At 38.8% G+C, this 23,501-nt stretch overlaps 1 protein-coding gene across 1 annotated transcript in view; it reads left to right on the top strand.

The window, feature by feature from the left end:
- LOC124286346 (neurexin-3-like) overlaps positions 1-23,501 on the top strand; it is a 131,101-nt gene that overhangs the window by 73,082 nt on the left and 34,518 nt on the right. The window contains 10 exon segments of the mRNA XM_046722707.1: positions 5,749-5,966; positions 8,398-8,506; positions 9,438-9,512; positions 10,881-11,101; positions 11,103-11,640; positions 12,072-12,145; positions 13,124-13,267; positions 13,762-13,938; positions 14,902-15,073; positions 23,344-23,442. Of these exon segments, the coding sequence (XP_046578663.1) occupies positions 5,749-5,966; positions 8,398-8,506; positions 9,438-9,512; positions 10,881-11,101; positions 11,103-11,640; positions 12,072-12,145; positions 13,124-13,267; positions 13,762-13,938; positions 14,902-15,073; positions 23,344-23,442 (1,827 nt within the window).

The following is a 23,501-nucleotide window of genomic DNA, read 5'->3' on the forward strand; positions in this document are numbered from 1 at the left end:
GGTTCAGTGTGTTTTCTATCAGGATAGAGCCCACTATTTTAACACCCCACAAGCTGTGGTTCAGTGTGTTTTCTATCAGGATAGCCCACTATTTTAACACCCACAAGCTGTGGTTCAGTGTGTTTTCTATCAGGATAGCGCCCACTATTTTAACACCTCACAAGCTGTGGTTCAGTGTGTTTTCTATCAGGATAGCGCCCACTATTTTAACACCTCACAAGCTGTGGTTCAGTGTGTTTTCTATCAGGATAGCGCCCACTATTTTAACACCCCACAAGCACAAGCGTGGTTCAGTGTGTTTTCTATCAGGATAGCGCCCACTATTTTAACACCTCACAAGCTGTGGTTCAGTGTGTTTTCTATCAGGATAAGCCCACTATTTTAACACCCCACAAGCTGTGGTTCAGTGTGTTTTCTATCAGGATAGAGCCCACTATTTTAACACCCCACAAGCTGTGGTTCAGTGTGTTTTCTATCAGGATAGCGCCCACTATTTTAACACCTCACAAGCTGTGGTTCAGTGTGTTTTCTATCAGGCTAGCGCCCACTATTTTAACACCCCACAAGCTGTGGTTCAGTGTGTTTTCTATCAGGATAGCGCCCACTATTTTAACACCCCACAAGCTGTGGTTCAGTGTGTTTTCTATCAGGATAGCCCACTATTTTAACACCCCACTGGCTGTGGTTCAGTGTGTTTTCTATCAGGATAGCCCACTATTTTAACACCCCACAAGCTGTGGTTCAGTGTGTTTTCTATCAGGCTAGCGCCCACTATTTTAACACCCCACAAGCTGTGGTTCAGTGTGTTTTCTATCAGGATAGCACCCACTATTTTAACACCTCACAAGCCGTGGTTCAGTGTGTTTTCTATCAGGATAGCCCAGTATTTTAACACCTCACAAGCTGTGGTTCAGTGTGTTTTCTATCAGGATAGCGCCCACTATTTTAACACCCCACAAGCTGTGGTTCAGTGTGTTTTCTATCAGGATAGCACCCAGTATTTTAACACCCCACAAGCTGTGGTTCAGTGTGTTTTCTATCAGGATAGCGCCCACTATTTTAACACCCCACAAGCTGTGGTTCAGTGTGTTTTCTATCAGGATAGCGCCCACTATTTTAACACCCTTCAACAGGGCTATTATGTCTTCAGGATGATCATTTGCTGACACTGTGAACAATGGTTTATTGTGTGTAGATGTCTCTATTATCATGCTACAATATTACTGACTTCTAAATAGGCTAGGTGGTTGGTTTAAGTGTTCATTTGTCATATGGGAGGCTTATGTGTTAGTTCCAAACATAAGTACATTGTTTGGACCTCATTTTTTATGTCCCATACCTTGATATTCCTTAATATTCCCTCGTAAGAGGCGACTAATGGAATCGGGTGGTCAGGCTTGCTGGCTTGGTTGACACATGTCATCGGTTCCCAATTGCGCAGATAGATGCTTATGCTGTTGATCACTGGATTGTCTGGTGCAGACTCGATTATATACAGACCGCTGCCATATAGCTGGAATATTGCTGAGTGTGGCGTAAAACTAAGCTCACTCACTCACCTTAATATTCCTTACAAACATAATCACTCACTCACTCTAATCAGGCCTATATACCCTTTTCCAAAAAATGTAACTTTGGACATCTGATCACTATATTTGTTGCTTTTAAGGTCAAGCATGTTAATAGCAATACATTTAACATTTATATCAATATTTTCATATTTGATTAGTATGGCAAGATGTTGTAAAACCTATTGATGCATTGATATAGCTGTGTGTATCATGTTGCTACCGTGTAAAAATCCTTTTACCCTCGACATCAAAGAAACAAGTATGTTTGAATATTGACTGAGAAATGCAGTCAATTTCTCACCAAGCATAGCCTAGATCCAGTCGATGGTTCCTGGTAATCTGGTTTGTTGGGTTTTTAGGTTTACGTTGAGACCATTAAAGTGAATTAGTTCATATGATAATTGAAGTCTGTGATTTTCATCAAGTTATTCCTGAAATCAAACCGGGCAACTTGTCACTGTCAGTCAGTGCTTGGATTGAAGGCCAGTGAGGATCTAGGTCCAGTCTGAATGTCTATTAATGTCACTCGTCAAACGGTTTTCTCAAATCCTTATTGGCGGTGATCTACTTTCATCAATAGCAATCACATTTCAAATTAACAAGTGTTATGTACTGAGACACTTTGACAACAATTTGATCTCATCTGAAATATATCACCCTCCTATCTTTTACTGTAGACTAATGTTCCTTAATGGAATCACTTTCTGTTAGTTTTGAGAGACATTAAGTGACATGGGGAATTTTGAGACTTTGCTCAAGACCTATGTTTAACGTGGATTGACTTTCTTTCCAGACATGAAGTAAGTTTAATGAAATCGTGGGTATTTCTGATATACTCTGTGTTGTAAGTTGTAACAGAGTAATCTGTTCAAGTACGTCAGCTTGGTAGAAATAGTTTACTGAAAAGTACTGAAATAATCAGTTTCTATAATACACTTGAGAAAATGATAACAGAACGTTCATCTTTACTTGCACTATGGTTAACTTTAGTGATAGGGAATATAAACCAAATGAGTGATTATTGTATGTGTCAAATGGTAGGAATGAAATATGTATTGTATAATCATTATTCAAAGATTTATGACATTTAATTAGAAAAACACTCAAGAGTAATAATTTCTTCATCATAATAATCCCCATAACATAATTATGTTTTGTATGTAATTTCACAAAATGAAGGTTTACTAACCTGACTGCAGTTTTTGCTTGAACAACACACGATTGATTACCTGCAGGTATGTCGGTAGCCATGTTACATCACATTTTGAAACATCTATGTAACCATATTTGGTATGTTAATAATAAATAATAATAGTGCATATTTATAATGCGCTCATTTCCATGTTTGCAGCATGCTCAAGGTGCATGTTCAGTGTTGGTCAATAGTTTATTGAAGATGAAAACATCACATTGAAGTAGGGACTTTGTAAGGTGTTTCTGATAGGCAACCTCATTCGCATATTTATCTAATCATGATACGAAGTTTATCAGATTGGTTTGTCACATCAAAAACAGGAGTATTTATTTACTGAAATGTGAAAATTTCAACAATTTAGAACTGTAATAGACTTACACATATCTGGAATATGTCTTTTTTTATCACTCAAACTATATTACCGAGACAGGGAGATGTGCAAGTTGCTGATTTTGCCAGAGCTCTTCAGAAAATAATCAATTTCAGAGTTTGCTATGCAAGCAGAATGTTACAAAAAAACCACATTATTCCAGGAAATTATTCTTAAAAACTAGCTGTTATTGTAACACAGACTCTTTTCTGGAGGTAATATGTATAAGTTTTAATATGATAAAAAAGACAGAAGAATCTCAAGTTTGGTCCCAGGACAAAACCTGAGCAGTTTGACCTGTTCTAGAAGTCTTTGGGCTGCCATTCTTCATGTTTTTTGATACTGTTGATGTTCTTTCACACAGAGCCCATTTTGTTCGTGAGACTTTTGATTGTGTTAGAACCTCCTAAACATATTTTACTACTTACTTAATTAGTGTTGTACTTACAACCAGGAAACTGACTTAGTATTTTCTTATGCACCAGTGTATCTTGTAAATCCTTGTAGTGAGTTAGTTTAGCTTTACACCCCTTTCAGCAATATTCCAGCAAAATCACGGCGGGGGACACCAGAAATGGGCTTCACATATTGTACCCATGTGCGGAATCTAAGCCGGGTGTATGGCATGAGGAGTGAATCTATATGGGGAATCGAACCCGAGTGTACGGTATGATGAGCCTGTGTGGAATGTTTCAGTGCGTTACTACTGGATTACCTACATCAGTGTTTACAACACACAGCCACAATTAGTGGGCTGCGTGAGGAAGGCTGAACCATCGTGGACCCGATCAACAAAGCCTTCTTAGTGCAGTGATATTCACAAGTCTGTGTTGAAGTATGGTGATCTGATCACCATAGAGCTATCATTACTTTGTGGAATGGGTCCCTGGACTAATAACATGTGTTTGCTGTCATTTTGATAACTTTATCTGAAGGGAAATTAGATATTTGAGGTCCCAACTGTCGTCCTGTTATGACATCCATCTATATATTAAGTGAGTGAATGAGTATGGTTTTATGCGGCTTTTAGCAATATTCCAGCAATATCACAGCAAGGGGCCTGGAAATGGGCTTCACACACTGTGAGGAATCGAACCCAGGCCTTTGGCGTGATGAGCAAACGCTTTAACCACTAGGCTACCCCACTGTCCCAATAAAACTACTAACTAAAGCTACAAGATCCTGCTGCTGTTTGTCTGTGACATTTTATGTCATATTTCATGAAATTTCAGGGAACATTGTGCCCATATTGGAAATATTTATTAAGTCGGTAAATTTCTTTATAGTAACCAAAGTGTGAGACATACACACATAAGGGGGCGGTGAGGTAGCCTAGTGGTTAAAACGTCGCTCATCACACCGAAGACCTGGGTTCGATTCCCCACATGGGTGCAATGTGTGAAGCCCATTTCTGGTGTCCCCCATCCCCAGGAATATTGCTAAAAAGCGGCGTGAAACTAAACTCACTCACTCACTCATAAGGGTGAGGATGGATGTTTCAAGACAGTGGGTTTATGTTCTTAAATGATTCTGTCAGCACTAATACAGCTGTATCCCACCAGCCCATTAGTTCAACAGCACTCCGTCGTTTTCGTAAGAGCTTACTAAAATAGGCATTGCAAAGAGCGATTGCGTGTCATCGATTGATGTCACTGGTTTGATTACTTGCAGGATACTGTGATATTGCTCACTTGGTCATTGTACCTTTTAAATGCACACACCGCTGGTACTTCCTGGTTTGATATGTGTTATACATGTTTTGAAGTGAGTGTATAAATGGAAACTGATATTCCAAATACAATGCAGTTATGTGATAATGTATGCAGTGTATTGGGTATATTGTAATTGGAACTGCTAGTTTCTGCAACAGAGTGGATGTGACAAAGTGATTCTGCTAAAAGTTGGTACTGTTGGTGTGATTGAGTAACACTATGCAAATAAATTAAATAACCTAGACATAATGTCTATAATATCTACAGACTTATATTTTAGAGACAATAAATTATATTCAACCAATATTATGGCAGTAGATACCATGATTGCAGTTTTATTGAGATTTCAAAATTATGTTTTGAAAACATTAGGGTTGATGAAGATGATGTTCAGTTGAATATAAACTATTTATGTCACATGTTTATTTTTCACTTAAGCAGCCTTCATGTTGTCAAACTCGGGTTTGAGAGTGTGAACATTGCCACCAACACCAATTTCAGAGTTGTCAAACTGTTGTGGAGAAATAGGATCGGTCTCTATTCCCACCAACTTTCCATCAAACTATCAGTGTTGTCAAACTCATGTTTGACGTCTGAAATGTTGTCAAACTCTTGTTGTTCAGAAACAACCAATTGTAGTCAAAGAAATTGTCATGTGATGTGACGTGGTGCTCAAATGACACAAAAGTTTGATAATATGTGTTTGATGTGTGAAAACGCGAGTTTGACAACTTTTAATATTTTAACAAACATGTGTTGTCAAACTTTAGTTTGCCGTGTGAAGGCCGCTTGAGCTATATTCTGACATTGCCTCACACGATAGAGAAAAATACAAGGAACATGGAATGGATGGAACCAAACATGGATCTTTCTGTGACTCTCAGGGACTCTTTGTTTCAGCTGCCACTAGTCTGCGCTTTGATGGCACTCAGTATGTCAAGGTCAAGTTCCCAGAAGAGTCATCAACAGAAGCTGAAGACATTTCGATGCGATTCCACACAATGCATCCCAATGGACTGCTGTTCATGACGACCTCAGACAAAACATCAGACAGGATGGAGCTATACCTTGAGGCTGGGGCTCTGGAACTAAGGGTTGATGTTGGCAGTGGCACTAAGGTTAGTTAGCAAACTGAGACCAAGCTTTGGAAGGAAGGGGTGAATGTTGGCAGTGGAGATATGTTAGTGTGGGTCGACGTCTAGAACTAAGGTTAATGTTGGCAGTGGTAGTATGGTTGGTTAGCAAACTGAGACAAAGCTCTGGAAGGAAGGGGTGAATGTTGGCAGTGGAGATATGTGGCAGTGGTAGTAAGGTTGGTTAACAAACTGAGACAAAGCTCTGGAAGGAAAGGGTGAATGTTGGCAGTGGAACTAAGGTTAATTTAGAACTAAGGTTAATGTTGGCAGTGGTAGTAAGGTTGGTTAACAAACTGAGACAAAGCTCTGGAAGGAAAGGGTGAATGTTGGCAGTGGAGATATATTAGTGTGGGTCGACATTTAGAACTAAGGTTAATGTTGGCAGTGGTAGTAAGGTTGGTTAACAAACTGAGACAAAGCTCTGGAAGGAAGGGGTGAATGTTGGCAGTGGAGATATGTTAGTGTGGGTCGCATCGCGTCTAGAACTAAGGTTAATGTTGGCAGTGGTAGTAAGGTTGGTTAACAAACTGAGACAAAGCTCTGGAAGGAAGGGGTGAATGTTGGCAGTGGAGATATGTTAGTGTGGGTCGACGTCTAGAACTAAGGTTAATGTTGGCAGTGGTAGTAAGGTTGGTTAACAAACTGAGACAAAGCTCTGGAAGGAAGGGGTGAATGTTGGCAGTGGACCGGAGATAAGTTAGTGTGGGTGGACATCTTGAACTAAGGTTAATGTTGGCAGGGGACTAAGTGTAGTAAAGTGAAACAGAGCTTTAAATAGTAATGGTCAGGGCTTGCAGAGACATGGAGGTCAGTGAGTGACTTCAGTATTGAGAGTTAATGTTGACAGAGGTACTTCGGTAAGTGAGAGAGTTCAGGGTGAAATAAATATGGGTTGATGTTGGCAGGTGTCTCTTAAAGGTTACTCTTGCATTTTGCGGGATATGGCTACACAACTGATAGTGACTGTATAATGTTTACATTTGAGCTTACTTTGGTATTTAGAGGAAGTGGCTTTAAAACCTTAGTGTAATGTTGACAGTGACAACAAGATGAGGTTTGTACCTGGAGGCTAAGTATATCATGTGGTGGATTAATGGTGTTATACATTAGAGTGAGTGAGTGAGTGAGTTTGGTTTTACGCCGCTTTTAGCAATATTCCAGCAATATCACGGCGGGGGACACCAGAAATGGGCTTAACACATTGTGCCCATGTGGGGAATCGAACCCGGGTCTTCGGCGTGACGAGGGAACGCCTTAACCACTAGACTACCCCATCGCCCCTTATACATTAGATGAGAATAATGCACTAAAACTAATGGCACCTTAATGCAGCAGAACTGGGGATGCTTGTTGACTGGTTGCTGTCATGTCGCATATTGAAGTTAATGTTATCTAGGCCAAACTTAGATTTGCACTTTGACACAGGGAGCACTAGATTGTTCACATGTGCAGTGTACTTCACTTTCATTTTATCCTTCTGTCACTGACCCTGCAAGGTGCTCTGACCAAGCGGTCCGATCTTCAGCTGATAGCTCATGTGGAATGTTCCATGGTTGTGTTAAATGTTACTGTGACACTTACAGGTGGTTATCAAGTGCAGTCTTTACATTTTGGTTGATACTTGTGTATGGACAGTACTTCTTTCATCTAAACAATCATATATCTCTTGTTATGTTGGAAATCAGCCCTTCCAGGTCAGTTTGTTGCTATTAATTGTTGAGACAAATATGTGTATTTTATAACTATATTGTGCATAGCTCTCAACCCCTGAGAGTTCCAATTAGTGAGAAGCTGGGATCCAGGGGATGCAGGCCCTGGTTGGGTTCAGGGCGATGCCCTGGTGGGGGGGTTGAGGGTTGAAAACATATTTTTTTTAGGTTATTTAAAGATGATTTTTATGTCATTTGATGCTATTTTTTAAAAATTGCCAATAATGTGTGAGTTTAGAGAGGTAATGTGTGAGTGCGTGACTTTGAGGGAAAATGTGCGAGTCTCATGCATGATGCATGAGAGTTGACAGGTATGGTTTATGAGCATGAATATAATAATATTGTAAAACAGTGGTTCAAATGGTGTACAAATGTTCAATATCTTACAGCAGTTTAAATGAGGGGTCAATAATGAAGCGTTATTTTAAAGCTTGGTTCTGTATTCCACAGCTCTATATTCCACAGCAAACATAGAGCTAACAGCTGTGTACAAATTGACAGGTTTGACAGTCTCATTTCAAAAATGAGTTATCACCCTTTGGGACACACGTATCACCCGTTTGCCTCCAGGATTAGTGTTGATTGGATGCTAAGGCAGGATTACAATGTCCTTTATTCTGATTATTTATCTCATTTTGGAAGTCCTATTACTTGGAAGAAATAATGTGTATAATGTTACTTTAATCACTACTACTATTTCACAGGAACTGACAGTTGGAAGTGTACTGAACGATGACCGTTGGCATACTGTTGTCATCAAACGTCGAGCTCAGACTATTGAACTTGGTATTGACGCTCACAGACCAGTTACAGGTAAAGGGAGACAACTATCTAGGATATTTTACGTCACTTCAATGAATTGGTACTTTACTTTACATAAAAAGCCTCACATCTCAGGTCATCTTAACTAAAGACCAAAGTCATCATTATGAGTCAAAGACTGTATCTAGCATCTGTCATCAGAACCCACAGCAGGTGTACAGTTTATGACAGCACTAATATTTGTTGAAATAAGTGATGATATCTCACTGAATTAGAGTATTTCTGTCATGGTTTTCATTCATTTCATTTTAAAGACTTAAAACCACCGAAAAACCACTGAAGTGTGGTCATTGTTTTTAGCAACTGACCAAAAAATTAATCAGTTTGAATTAACGTTCCTGTTACGACTGAAAAGTTTGTGGCAGAATTTCTGACTGTATTTCCTGTCTTTTGTCATATCATTTACAAAGGACAATACGCGTGAAGATCCGGATTGGAATTGATCTTCAGCAACCCATGCTGGCATTTGGAAGCTGGTATTGGGTAGACAACGTCTTTATTGCAACAGATGTGACGTTTTGGTGTAGATGCTAACATCGTTGTCAAGCTTGTTTTACCTGAAAACCTGAAAACATCTATTGCAATATGGAGTCTATCCATAAACATTGTTCCTTCTAACCCATACTTCTCGTAAGTAGCAGCTTACAGGATCAGAAGGTCATTCTCACTGACTTGGTTTTCACATGTCATTGTACCCCAACTGTGGAGATCAATGTTTATGATGTTGATCATTGGATTGTCTGGTCAAGACTTGATTAGTTAAATACTGCCGCCATATAGCTGGAATATTGTTGAGTGTGGCGTTAAACAACAAACATGTTTGGCCTAAATGGCTTTTATATGGTACTTAACCTAGTGGAAAGTCTATCAACTTGACATAAAAAAGAAATGAGGTGACCCCCAAGTGTGTATTGTATTTCAGACCAACTCCCAGGACAGGAGACATCCTTAGATTCCAACGTCATTTACATTGGCTCTCTAGAGCCACTTACTGCTGGTATAACACCTACTGTTTGTTGTCCATGGTGTCATGTGTCAGTGTTTTGATTTTGCACTTATCATTTCAAGGGTTTTAGTTGCAGAATTACGACATGACCTTTGACAATTTTTGTTTTATTACTTTAATCTTTCTTTGGTCACCTCTTTGTTTCTTTCTCCAATCCTATAGGGATGAAGAAGGGGCAAGAAGTAGCCCAGAAACGTTGTGTTATACAATAAAGAAGAAGTTGTCATCCATATACTCGTCTTATATACTCAAAACCTTGTTTGAATCAGTCACCTGTAATACTTAGTTGTAAATATTGTCTGTGAAATAATTATGAAATGATGTGTTTCCTAAACATCCGCTTTTTAAATCTAATGGGGAGAAAAACAACAAGCTGTAACTAACAAAGTCAGTTTTCTTATGGTGGAATTACTGGTCATGTGACCTGGAACATGTATGACTACCCTGAAGGTAACTGATTCAGAATATTTATCCATCACTGCATGCTGGTTCTTTGTTGCTTGTACCCATATGTTCATACCGGTGCATTGCTTTTCAGTTCAATCAGTTCATTTTGGAAGTAAAATGCAAATGTAAAATCCACATTGTACCTTCAATTACCTGCATTATTTAAAAAAAATATGTACAGCACATTTCTTGTACCTCATCTTCATATTAAGGTAACTGCATTGAAAGGTGCAGTTAATGGGAGACAACTCTGTCAACCTTTGTGGATTTCCATTTCATATGAGTCATGTGCCTTTCCTTTCGTCTTTTGGCTTTCTCATTACAGTCAGTCAAGTGAACTTTGACATATTAGTGCTCTGATCCAATAAACTCCCTATGTTTTGAATTATCTCCAAGATTAAGATAGGTAGAGCTCCTTCATCAGAATAATTTACCTTTTCTGTATTATAGCAAAGTGTCTAGGTGGGTAACTAAGTTTTCAAACAAGGATGAATGAATTATTTTCTATCCTGGACTTTATACTGTACATTGGCATCACATGATAGATGTTGTAATTTTTGAAAACATACGTAAAGTTAAATTATAAAGTATTTATAATTGCGTATTAACAAGTAAATTGTGAAGAGACATCAATTCTAACCAACAACGTATGCTATGATATTTTGTCATGCAATACTCATGCCTTACTTCATCAAACATTGTATCATTTATCTCTGAAGTGACTATTTTGACAAAATATTTAACCTTGTATCATTTATCTCTGAATGTGACAATTTTGATAGAAATATCAAACATTGTATCATTTATCTCTGAAAGTTACTATTTCGATAGAAATATCAAACATTGTATCATTTATCTCTGAAGGTGACCATTTCAACAAAAATATTAAAGACTGTATTTATGATGTTGCAGCTGACATGGGGGGAAGAGTTCAGGATCTAGACTTCCGCAGCATCAAGATCGGCCACATGATGCTGGACGACAACTCCCTCGGGGACTACTCGGGCTTCATCGGATCTATGCAACAATTCCTCTTTAACAAGAATGCATTCTTTGAGCTTGCTAAAATAGGAGATATAGAAAACATTGTAGTGACGGCTAGGTTTAGCACTGACGACTATGTTGTGAGGGACCCCGGTGACCTTCAAATCCGCATCTGCATTTGCAACCTTAAATCAGCTTCAAGCGTATGAGGATTTTTCATTGTCATTTCAATTCAAAACAACTGAAGCCTATGGATTATTGTTTTATAATTCTGGCAGAGGGCAGGATTTCTTTGCCATAGAAATGTCTGAAGGATATCTGTATTATGTGTACAATATGGGTGATGGTTCCGAACGGATACGGGCGAACTCCAAGTCGGTGTTGAATGACAACAAATGGCATGAGGTGAAGTTGTTGAGGCCACAAACATACAAGCAGCTGATCAGGGTGGACGACAATACCCCAACTGTGGATAACCTACAAGGAGCCCATGCTGTTAACTTCAATTTGGAAGGACATTTGTACGTGGGTGGAGTTAGGAAGACAATGTACCACTCTCTGCCGAAAAATATCAAGTCTCGCCATGGATTCCTCGGATGTTTAGGTTCTTTAGATTTGAACAGTTACTTGCCGCAGTTGGTGAAGGAGGCAGACACTATACATGAGTCTGTGGTAGAAGGATGCAAAGGTGAGGAGATTTCAGCTTCATAAGTTTGTGGAATGTAATAAATAACAGTTCCCCTTTTCACAAAGCTGTTGTATCTCTACGATTGCCGTAACTCCCATAGTTTGACATGGTCGTCTGATAGCGATAAGATTGCTTCATGAAATTTGGCCTACTGGGTAGATAGAAGATTACCATTTGTCTTATTGTGTGGTTTCTCTTGGACTTTTACCAATATCATTTATTGTCATGGGTGTTTTTATTGACTGAAATTAAGCTTTATGTATTTGTTTTATGCAATAATGTTGTTTTTTGTGGAAAAAAAGAGTCCTGTTCCTGTGCTAAAAACAATCATTTCTAAGTGTCTGGAATAATCACACAACAAACAAACAAAGCAAATACTGTCTTGTGTCTCTTGTTGATTATGCTTCTACTGTTTCCTTCTGTCCTTGCAGGCCCCACGACCCAGTGTCAGACTGACTCATGCTCCAACTACGGCCGCTGTGTCCAGCAGTGGAACTCCTACAACTAATCTGCAGGGTGACTGTGACAATTAAGATTGGAAAGTCAACCCAGTGTACGTGGGCACATGACAATTGCCTACAGTATATAGTATCCTACTGATTAACTAACACAATCACATTAACAGGGGTGGAAATAACTTTAAAACTGCTAGTGTATTCCGGTACAGTGGCACAACACAATTTTTCCACTATACCAGCAGTTTTCTTTGTTGATTGTTCGATCCTTTTTTACATAAACAACACAATTAAGATTGGAAAGTCAACTGGACATCACAGTGTGATATACAAATTGCTCAACCCGCGATTTCCAGTTGAAATCCTGTCTGGAGATCAGAAAAACACTGGACTCAGGCGTCGGGCAATGGGTTATTTCCACCCCTGATCTGCTCCACACCCTACCAGAATTCATGAAGTGAATTGTAAGATATTGATATTACACCACTTGTGATGTTATAAATGAATGTAACAAATAGCATGAAGGCAGTGAACTATGGTTGTTCTGAACCACAGATTATGGCAATATAACCTTTTTTGTTGTACATATTTCGACTGAAACATGCAACAAATGGCTGGGACGAAAAAACAACAATTTGTGTTTGTTATAAACAGTTTTCTGTATATCACTAGTACAATTAAAATAGTAGTGATCGTTTAAACTGAAGTAATGTAGCTATTTAATTCTATTGCAAAGAATGAGTGATAGAAAAGTGTTATGTGTCAGAAAAGGTTCATACAGGCTTGAAAATGGAATTGGTCATTCTTGAAAAGTCATAAAATCACCAAAATAGCTTGAAAAGCCTTGAAGTTTTACAATATGATGTATACTTGTTAATGAAAGTATTAAAGTTCATAACAGGTTTAATCTGACTTTATTTGGTGGTTGTGAAAATATGCCTTGTTTTGATACAAATTTGTGATGTAATACTGCTATTTAAAACTTAAAGCTAAGATGTAGAATCCTGGATTTTAAAATTGGTATACAGACTGGGGCTATTAATCAAGCTAAAGAAGACTTGAATTTAAGTGTTCCATATTTGCCTGAACTTGGAAGAAAAAATGTATGGAAGGACATGTTTGGACAAGCAGGCAAAAAGGTGATGGCACAGGCTGATAAGAGGCTGCTGCTGGTTAGTGTTGGGAATCGGAAACCAAATCCACTATCGATTATCGGAGGATTAATATTGTGGTGAACGATTATCAATTATAATCGAAGTATATACATTTTTAATGTTATCACCAATTTCAAGGGTTTTTCCTCAGTTTTTTTTCTGATGAATGTTTTTTTATAACTAATACTGTCAGGCAATGAAATACACACAGGCAAGAAAGACACTGGAATTGTAATTAAACAATAAAAGTGGTTAAAATGTTACAGTGTGTATAGCTTTACGCTGTTGAGTGCATGTTTGTTCGTGATTATTTGTCAAATTTAATTTTTACTTTACTTCATTCAAGTGTGTTATACTAAAACAACAAAATTCTGATTAATTGGAAATAGTTTTTTACAATCGATAATCATTTTTAATCCTTCTTTCGATCAATTTTCGATTATCGATCATCGGAACACCACTAGTACTGATCAATGTATAGGTCATCATATGATGTGTGTTTGTTTGCAGAGAGCACGTCCTATGAGTTTGGTCCTAACGGTGGCATGGTGATCTTGTCCCACCCTCCTGGAAAACATCCTAATGCAATCCGGGACAACTTAGCCCTGGGCTTCAGAACACGGTCAAAGGATGCTGTGCTCGTCAGAATAAACAGTGGAAACTATGATGATTACCTAGAACTGGAACTGGTAAGGAAACACTCAAATCTTGGAATACTTTAAACATCTCAAAGATATCAAGAGCTTACTTGACTGTCAATGAAGGAAAACCAAGTTCTATGGATAGTCAACTTCTTTATTGCAATGAGTGTGATTTCAAGCGTAGTACTCATAACACCGCTATCAAGCAAGTGATATTTGATTATTATTCTTGCTTGATAACAGTGTTAATACCTACAACCGAAATGTCGCGACTCATTGCAATAAAGCAGTTGACTATCCATAGAACTTGGTTTTCCTTCATCTTCACAACTTCTAAAATGCCTCTCAAAGAACTTGACTGTCAATGTTTGGGGGGACTGCTTTCTGCTTAGTCTCACTGGAGAGGCGGTGTAGTGGTTTTGCCCAAGCGCGGAAGGTGTTTACCGTCTCACTGGAGACTCAGTCAGATGTGTCTGAGTGGGGTATTCATGAGGCATGGTATCTCAGTGGGTAGCAGCTTAATAGAGCAGCAATACACATTGCCATCATATGAGTGAAATATTCTCAAGCACGACGTTAAACCTAATTCCACCCCCACCACCACTCTAGTGAATGGAATGATAGATAGAATATTAATTTTATCAAGTAAATTATGGAGTATGGATATGTTTCCTTTCTAGTACATGAGATTGCCTTGAATAGCGAAAAGGATGTTTCCTTTCTACTAAATGAAGATTGTTTCCTTTCTAGTAAATGATAGCAAAAGCATTAAATACTTGAATATATTTTTAGCATTAAACAATATTTTACTCACTCACTGAGGTAATGATAGAAAATTACATAGGTTTCCTGGAAAGGAGAGTGTTATTTCAGGAGCTTGACTTCATATTTTTTTTAAATATTATTTGAATGTGAGTGTTTAAAGAGGTTGAGGGCCTCTTCTCCAGTTTTCAAAGCCTTTGCCTGAGCACATGTTTGCTTTTTCGTTAACAATTATGGTCCATTTTCCAGGTAAATGGAAATGTGTTCGTGGTGTACAACATGGGGACATCAGACCATCCAATAGGAGAACTGTTTGAGAGTGTAAATGATGGAAAATATCACATAGTCAGGTTTACAAGAAATGGCGCCAACTCGACCATCCAAGTTGATAATGCCATGATGCAGACAAAGAACCCCCGAGGTAGGTGGCCCTTAGAGGTAGTAACATTAACTGCATGATTGAAATCTCTAAGTATATAGTGACAATGTTGACATCTGTGACAAGTCTCTGTGGAGCATGGATGCATGTTGACAGAGAATTGCTTTACCTATTGACATCAACCGATTCCTGTAGACAGTGATATTGACGTGCTATATTGTACAGTCTCACTTGCATGAGAATGAAGAGCTAGAGAGGATACTAACACAATGCAGTGTCATGGTAAACTTGTAAATGTGCTATAATAGCTATAACATACTTGTCAGGAAACATATCATGCTGAGGTTATGTGAATGTAACAGGTTTTATTCTTCTACTGTTTGTTTTATATTTATTCAATATGTATGTATGAAATAACAAACTTCTAATGCTATTTTTCTTTGACTTTGTGATTACTTTGCTGACCGGGAGTTTTTGTCATGTGCTTTGTATCAACTGGAAAGTTATTTCATTACAATAACCACATAATCTTGTTTCCATAATTTAAAAGTAAAATGTTCGTGAAAGACATTTTTGGGTTTAATATTTGTTGGTACCAAATGGAACATTTAGACAGTGTGGTTATTTCAATGAAATAACTAACTTTTTGCTGGACAAATATTGAATTGTAAACCAAAATCAGGATAATTGTTGTCATGTTCAGTTAAGAAAGTATGACATGGGAGACAACTCTTTGTGCACTAATAGTTTAACTCAAATAAATGGTTTGTAGTCTCACATGGGATGTTGATTGTCACTTTTGAAGCAGATTGAAAGTATTCAGACGTTAAGTCCTTTAAGAATCGATTGTGGCTTTGATATTTCAGAAAAAAATATTTAAATTTATTCCTGCCATATCAGTTGAACACAAGAAGTGGCTTATAGACTAAGTTTTCTCTTAGGATTTAAACTTAGATCTTCAGCATGATTAGCCAATACTTTCTCCACATGGTCATCCAAGTGCCCCTCCGTCATAATGGTGATCTGCCAGTTGTAAAATATTTTCATTTTACACATAATGCATTGATACAATGAATTCGACACACAAGATAAAACAAACTGCATTAAACTGTCTGTAAAATGGCAGGATGTAGTTCAAAAGAAAGATTAAACAGGGGTTAGCAATTTTCAAGCTCTCTAAAAGACAGTCTGCTGTGGGTGTATGTTAAGTAAGTAGAAACTGAGACATAGGATTTTAGTAAGTTGCAAAACGGATAGTGGTCAAATGAGGCATGGGTGACCTTTTTCTATGCAGAATTGTGTCCCTTTGGCTTGCCAGAATCCTGTGACAGTGGATTTGACTACCAGATTGTCCTGATTGATTCTTGGTAGCAGTGCTAGCATGTTCCATAAAGTGGTGAACTGCCCAGACCTGCATCACTTCATGCTTTCCACCCACGCCCAGCTGCCTCATCACGATATAACTGGAATACTGTTGAACAGCCAGTAAATCTTTGAGACACATTGCTTTTTGCAGTAACAACTTTCCTAAATGTCAACTAATGATGATATCAAAATAATCAGAATACATTAAGCAGCAGGTTAGGATTGATATTTAGACAGCCATGCTTGTTGTAAAAGACGACTTACAGGATCAGACGGTCTGACTTGCTGACTGGGTTAATGCATGTCGTCATGTCCCACCTGGGTCGGTTCACTGGATGACAATCACTGGAGTGTCTGGTCCAGTCCTGATAGTTTATAGACCTTCTATAGCTGGAATGTTGCTTAAAACAGCATTAAACAATAAACAAACCAATTTTAAGCAGTTATATTCACAAACTAGACCAAAATAAATATGGTTAAGAACAGCTGCATACATTGAATAGTAAATTTTCTCTCCCTTCTTAGATTAAATTTGTAAGTAGGAACATGATTCCTTGTACGTTTTGTGTTAGCGTTTCAATATTATCCTGATTTTGGTAATCTGTGATGGTAGTTGGGAATTTTGTATGATAAAAATGTGACTACATGTGTGTTTATTATTACTACTGCAGTTACCAGTGCATTCTGGGATAGCTAATGATTAACCCATTTCCAATGTTATTTCAGTCACACATTTTCCAATTGGCATGTTGGTGGACATTATGATCTGTTTGATTCTTATGCATTATGAATATCTTCTTTATTATCAGCTCAATGGTGACTTTTCATTTGTAAAACATATGTCTGGACAATTAAAAAAACAGCATTAATGATCAATATGAATATAAAATTATGTAGATTATGCCGCTATGTAGCAAACAATGTATGCTTGTCATAAGACAAAAAATTAGATCAGGAGGCCAGCTTTGGTGACTTGGTGGATTTATTTGCTCATTGCTCAACACTGCTCATCTTTTCAATCTCTAGACTGTCGGGGCAGTGGGATAGCCTAGTGGTTAAAGCGTTCACTCGTCACGCCAATGGCCTAGGTTCAATTCCCCACATGGGTACATCGTGTGAAGCCCATTTACGGTGTTTCCTGCTGTAATATTGCAGGAATATTGCTAAACGTGGTGTAAAACCATACTCCCTCACTCTAGATTGCCTTCATTACATACAGGCTTCCATGGCTGAAATATTGCTGATTGTGACGTAAAACACAAGTCATAGAAGGATGAGCATTGTAAGCATGACCTTTGTTGCTGGTGCTTCCAAAGAAGTTTAGGAAAGTATAGATGTAATGTGAATTTCCTAAAACACATGTACCGGTATACAATCACTTAGCCTTTAGGCAGTATTTAGGTTTTATGTTATTCTATTTTAAAACTCAGACATACTTTATTTATTTATATCAATGCTATTCCCAAATAAGGCTATAGCAGACTGAATTGTGTTATTTCTTGCAACAAATTCAACATGGTTGTTCTGCTTTGACAGCATGAATTTTTAATACTGCTTCTATTCCTGTATTGATTTTAACATGGTAATCCTCTGTGGGCTTCACTACACATTGCAGTAAGATTATCCTGCCCTCTCAGATGTTATGCTATTTCTCTGAATGTTTTCTTAATACAAGCTGTGTACTTGTATGTTTTTTTTAAAAAAACAGTAACTATTTTTTGCGGTATACTTGCATTAATCTGCAATTTGATAGTTTTGCAGCAAGGTTGGTACAACTTTACATGTATCCAAATGATTCTGAGGTTTAAAAACAGGCCGTGTTATGATTACCGTATTCATTGTATTGAGTACCCTTCACCAGAAAGTGCTCCTGACCTACTTCCATACTGATCCGTAAATGATTTTTATAAATATATTTGGCTAGCAACTTTTATTGCAACATTTTTTTATAATTTTCCATTGATGTTTGTACTAATGTTTTCGTGGCTCATCTATCTCTGACGATAGATTTAACTCATTTGTGGTTTACATATGTCAAATTCCATGTTGCCAGTGTGCATATTAGGGCGAATACATTACGGTGTAAATCATGTTATTAAATATGGCACTGAGTACAGTGTATGGTCTTTCTTCATCATTATTACTGTAATTTTTACGTCAATCACTTTTTAATCTGACATGCTAATTTGTTCATGTTTTATGGTTGAAATGATGCGCAAAGTAGGGATGGGACTCATTTCACTGACGCCACCACAACATAATACCGATCGCATTTCGCAAATGCCGGATAGAAACTGTTTTCGAAACGGAATGAACTGTAGAACGGGACTTACAAACGGTTTTGACGGTTCTCGAAGTCAAAGAACACTACTCGGCCACAAAGTCTGTTGATTTACGAACGGATGCTACCTATTATTCGTGGCCGACAGTTGGTTTGTCAATCCCTGCGTTTTCGTGGCTGTTATTATCCTGGATCCAGCTCGCCGATACGGACACGATACGGCGTAAATCCTGACCTCCGATCACCGGTGTTCAATTCTCGCTGTTATCATCGCCAGAATTTCGTGCGCTTCCATTTCTTCTAAGAGATGGGACCATTTGTTCGCGCGCCATTGCATCGCGAAATGCAGAAAGTCGACAAGACTTCGCTATATCGGAAGAAAAGTGACCAAAAGAAAACCATGGAACGGGCGGCTGCAATATTCCAGCGTTCCTCTTGACGGGTCGACACCGAAATGAACTACCTGTTAACGGTGAAAGCGCGAGAACAAAACACCATCGCCGGCATGGCAAATGCTCGCCCGCGAATACACAAACCTCATGGAAGGAACTTGACCAGGCCTCCCTCATTATAAACGAAAGCTCCAGCGAATGATTCGCTGAAGTGGAAAGTGAAGGGCGAAAAGCTTCAAACTGGATTCATCGAAACGGTTGCCGACTGAAGAAAAAGAAGATCGGTGGCGTTGCTTTCAACTGCTCAATCGAAAGTCGCTATTGCATTTCATTCTATGTTTATTCTTTATAAATCCAGCTGAAACAAATATGGGTTCATCGGGCCAATGGTGGATTCTAATTCGACTTGAACAATTTTACTCATGAAAGGCGCGATGAACACAACCAGTTCAAAAGATCTTCGAATGCATAAGAAAATCTGGTTTGAATACCGCATGGGATACCCTCGTGAGCTTCCATTTCGATAAATCACAACTCACCGATCAATTCGCCAGATCATGCGCAAAATCAGGGTGCTCATCTACTAATCAACCTCACCCCATTGAAGAAATTTTAGGGCCGAAACGAATATTTCCGCCCATGATCTCAATTCCCTTCCATAGTTGAAACCCGACCATAATGGGGACCGTAGCCGACTGATGCATCTCATTCAATGAAATGAATGGCCGTATTGACGACGAATACCGTTTATTGTGAACGTTGAGTATACCCCTCATTTACATGTACGAGCCTTCATAAGGATGACTATAAACCGCCAGGAGGCAGGAGCAGGCTTAGGCTGAGGGTTGGCATTTTGTTACCACCAGGGCTGCCAAGGAAAACCGAGGATGTTTCGATTCGGTTCGTTGAAATTCTTGGAATGAGAAACAACCTCAATGCTCTCAGGAATCGTACCAACCACTGGTATAGTCGCGAAAATCAGACACCCAATACCGAGTAATCTGACTCAAAGTGTCACTCTCAATATCACTATTCCGTGATAATTCGAAGCATGATCGATATAAAGTTACTGCTTTATAAGCGGATAACTTTCAATCACAGATGTTCACAAAGACAAAAGCATATTATATCATATTGTTGAATTTGAACAAGGCTAATTGAAGCTATTCAATCAATTCAATCAATGCGCTAATTTGAAAAGTCGTTCATGGCTAAAGGTAACAAAACGCTGAATGGAATGGAAGATTACTACCCGAAGATCCCAGGTATCCGGTTGCCGTTTCATTTTGGTCGGTATCCTTCAAATCAGGCAGGAAGCGGGCGTTTGCCATCCATCGATGAGTTTGTTCAAGATGAACTGGTTGAATTGTGCATCAATGGCATGCGACTTCTGCAGGCAGCTCGCAGGGGAAATGGGTGCTGTGATTGCTAACTTCATGAAGCTATTACCCTAGGGAATAACGGAAGATGTTGAAAAATGATTGTTTATCATTTAAGCAGGATAACAAAAGCGTTCAACAGGATTCATTTGCAGACGCAGATCGACGATCAACAATGGGACTGCCGGGTTCGGAAAATCAATACCAATTCAGCAAACGTTGATCGTGCATGAACATTGGCAAATGAATGTTGCATTTATTCCTTCTGGAGCTGGGGGATACCATTCCCGTAAGGGACGTTCCATTTTCACCCTCGCACTTCCGATCTTCAACGGACCAAATTAATTTGAACGATGACATTTCATGCGGGTTTTATGACCCTTTGGTTACGCGTTTCATTGTTTGGGTTCCATGACTTCAATGTTTAAACGAAACGCTGAACTTCGTTGCATGATACCGATCACTTCGAACTTTTGGGATTACTTGGCTCTGCGATGGTTCAATCGACTACTCGAGTGACGGTTTTGTTGAAAGTAACGGCTTTAAAATTCAGGCTGACGATTGAACGGTTGATTTCCGGAATATTGGGTTGACCGGTTTTGAACGATTCGACGATTCTGCCGATGGTGAAACAACGCTATCTATTAGGGGATCGATCGCGGTTTCTCAAACTCCTGTTTGCCTTTGTTCGTTTGAATCCGGCTTTATACATGACATGAAATGTTTTCTCTGATTCTTGGATCGGCGCGACTCGGAATCTCTTTCGAAGGATCATTGAAAATGTTTGCTGAATCTGGTCAACTTTCAAAAATTCGCCGCCGCACCATTCCACCTCTTCGAGATAATAAATTCGGTAATCATTACTGAGATGATCTGGCGAATCTTCATATGTTCGAAATCAAAACCGTTCCATTTCGATATCAAAACTCTTTCCCGACCATAGAACCTATTATTCCGTAGATATTCTAACATACAGTGACACTCCGCCGAACAGACATGGTGTATGACTCTATATCTGGTACTCGAACGAAACCTAGGTATCCCATAAATCCATAAAGAGTGGAGTCCTCATAGTATTTGCGCGCTTCTCACCAAACCACTATCATATGATCATCAAAATTCACCAGTAGAATCATGCATAGCGCAGATGGAACCTCATCATTCTATCATTGTCGTTAATATTTAGGGAAACCGACCTTTAAAACCGGAATCGAGGATATTTTACCGTTTTTGATCGAGAATCTATTTCTTTTAAAGGCTTAGAACTCAACAACCATTCCATAAAATTTCTTCATCCGGATCGAAATTACCGTGGGCACTTTCTTCACCAACGTAACCGAACCGGTTTCATAAGAAGACTATTCACTCCTTATTTCGCTAAATTTTGCGGGGCGAAAAGCATTCCCTTCTGGCGCAACAAATGATATCATTTTATGGCTATAGCACTCTTCTATTGATTCTACCATGGCGAATTTATTACGCCTGAACACCGAGATTCTTTATTGACTGTTTGCTTTGAAAGATGGATCGAATCAATACATCGATACGATCAGTAATGAAGGATAACGGCAAATCAACAAAGCTTACTCAGGAAACTGCTATGAAGGTAATCACCCTAGTTTTCTCTTTGCGTGTTCATTTCCTTTTCTTGAAACTTAACACTTCATCATTCAAATGAATCAACTTCATTCCATTTCGCGGACGCGATTATACTACGCAGCGCAACACTACATTGGCCGTTGATTGAAGTCTGAATAAAATATGATTCAAATACAGAGCAATGGTTGAACTGAATGGACTAGCTAATGATTATTTAATTTACGATATCGTAAAACTGGCTCAACTAAATAAATCTGAACACTAAGTATGTCTCATTTCGCCGACACTTAATTGTTATCAAAGGCGCGTTACATTATTCATTAACGGTATATAACTGCGCAACTACTTCTGTCGCTGACAGCTTTGTGACCAGTTTACGATGCTCGTTAGCTGATTTGAAATGCGCTGAAGACGGTATCCGCCATTCCACCGGTTGATACCAACAGATCTGCATTTGCTGTTTCATGAAAAGGTATAGGCTGTAGAGCCCTTGTCACATAAAGTGAATGTGGGCGGTGTGTGGTATGCCTTAATGGTTCACAAGCATTAGCTATCGCCATGCCAGGGCAGGTTCGATTTCTGACATGGGTACATCCGTGTACACCAGCTTCTGGTGTTCCCCACCGTGGTATCCATTGCTGGAATATTGCTTCAAAGAGCAGCGTGAGAGCCATATCTCCTCACATGAAGTGAATGATGTTTATGCCAGTCAGCAATGATCCCCTATTTCATGGCAGCCTTTACATATTGAAATCCAGTACAAGGATAACTCAGGACAAAGAGATTAGCAGGATGCGTGGATCAGGCTCGCTAAAACTCTTCGAGATTTGACACATGTCATCGCATATCTTCAATTGAGTGGATGATCGCCTTATGCTGTTGATACCTGACCATTGTCTGGTTAGGACTTAATTATTTGCAGGCAGCGCCATACTAGCTTCGATATTGCTGATAGCGAAGCATTACCAGCTCGCTTTCACTCGGCATCACTTACCCAGAACGCAAAGCGTTAATATCTTTTTACTTTACAGAAAGCAGTTTATAAATTACATTACTGTGTGTGTTTTTAAGTGTTCTCAATATATAGATTTTAAATCAGTACGCTACCTTTTTTCTCTGAAATATGATTAACTTTGTGTTCATGATTTGTGTCATGAAACTGTATCCATTATTCCCCAAGTTTTCCATTGTCTTTGCTGTATTCAGATTTTACTGATTGTTTTTTGCTATGTGGTTTATGTACACATGTTTGTGAAGAATGTAACTTCATCATCCCCGTTTCTTTTGACTAATCAGGCACTCAGCTTGGAAGTGTTCAGCGACTGGGGACGATAAGGTGGAAAAGCGAGACAAAGATGGAAACGCTTATCAAATCCTTTGAAGGCACAATATCAGGTAAGATTTTCCGGAACTGATAATGTAATGAAAACACCAAGACACAACCTTAGTCAGCA

Source organism: Haliotis rubra, unplaced genomic scaffold, assembly GCF_003918875.1.
Source record: "Haliotis rubra isolate DU_JTF1 unplaced genomic scaffold, ASM391887v1 Scf380, whole genome shotgun sequence".
NCBI lineage: Eukaryota > Metazoa > Mollusca > Gastropoda > Lepetellida > Haliotidae > Haliotis > Haliotis rubra.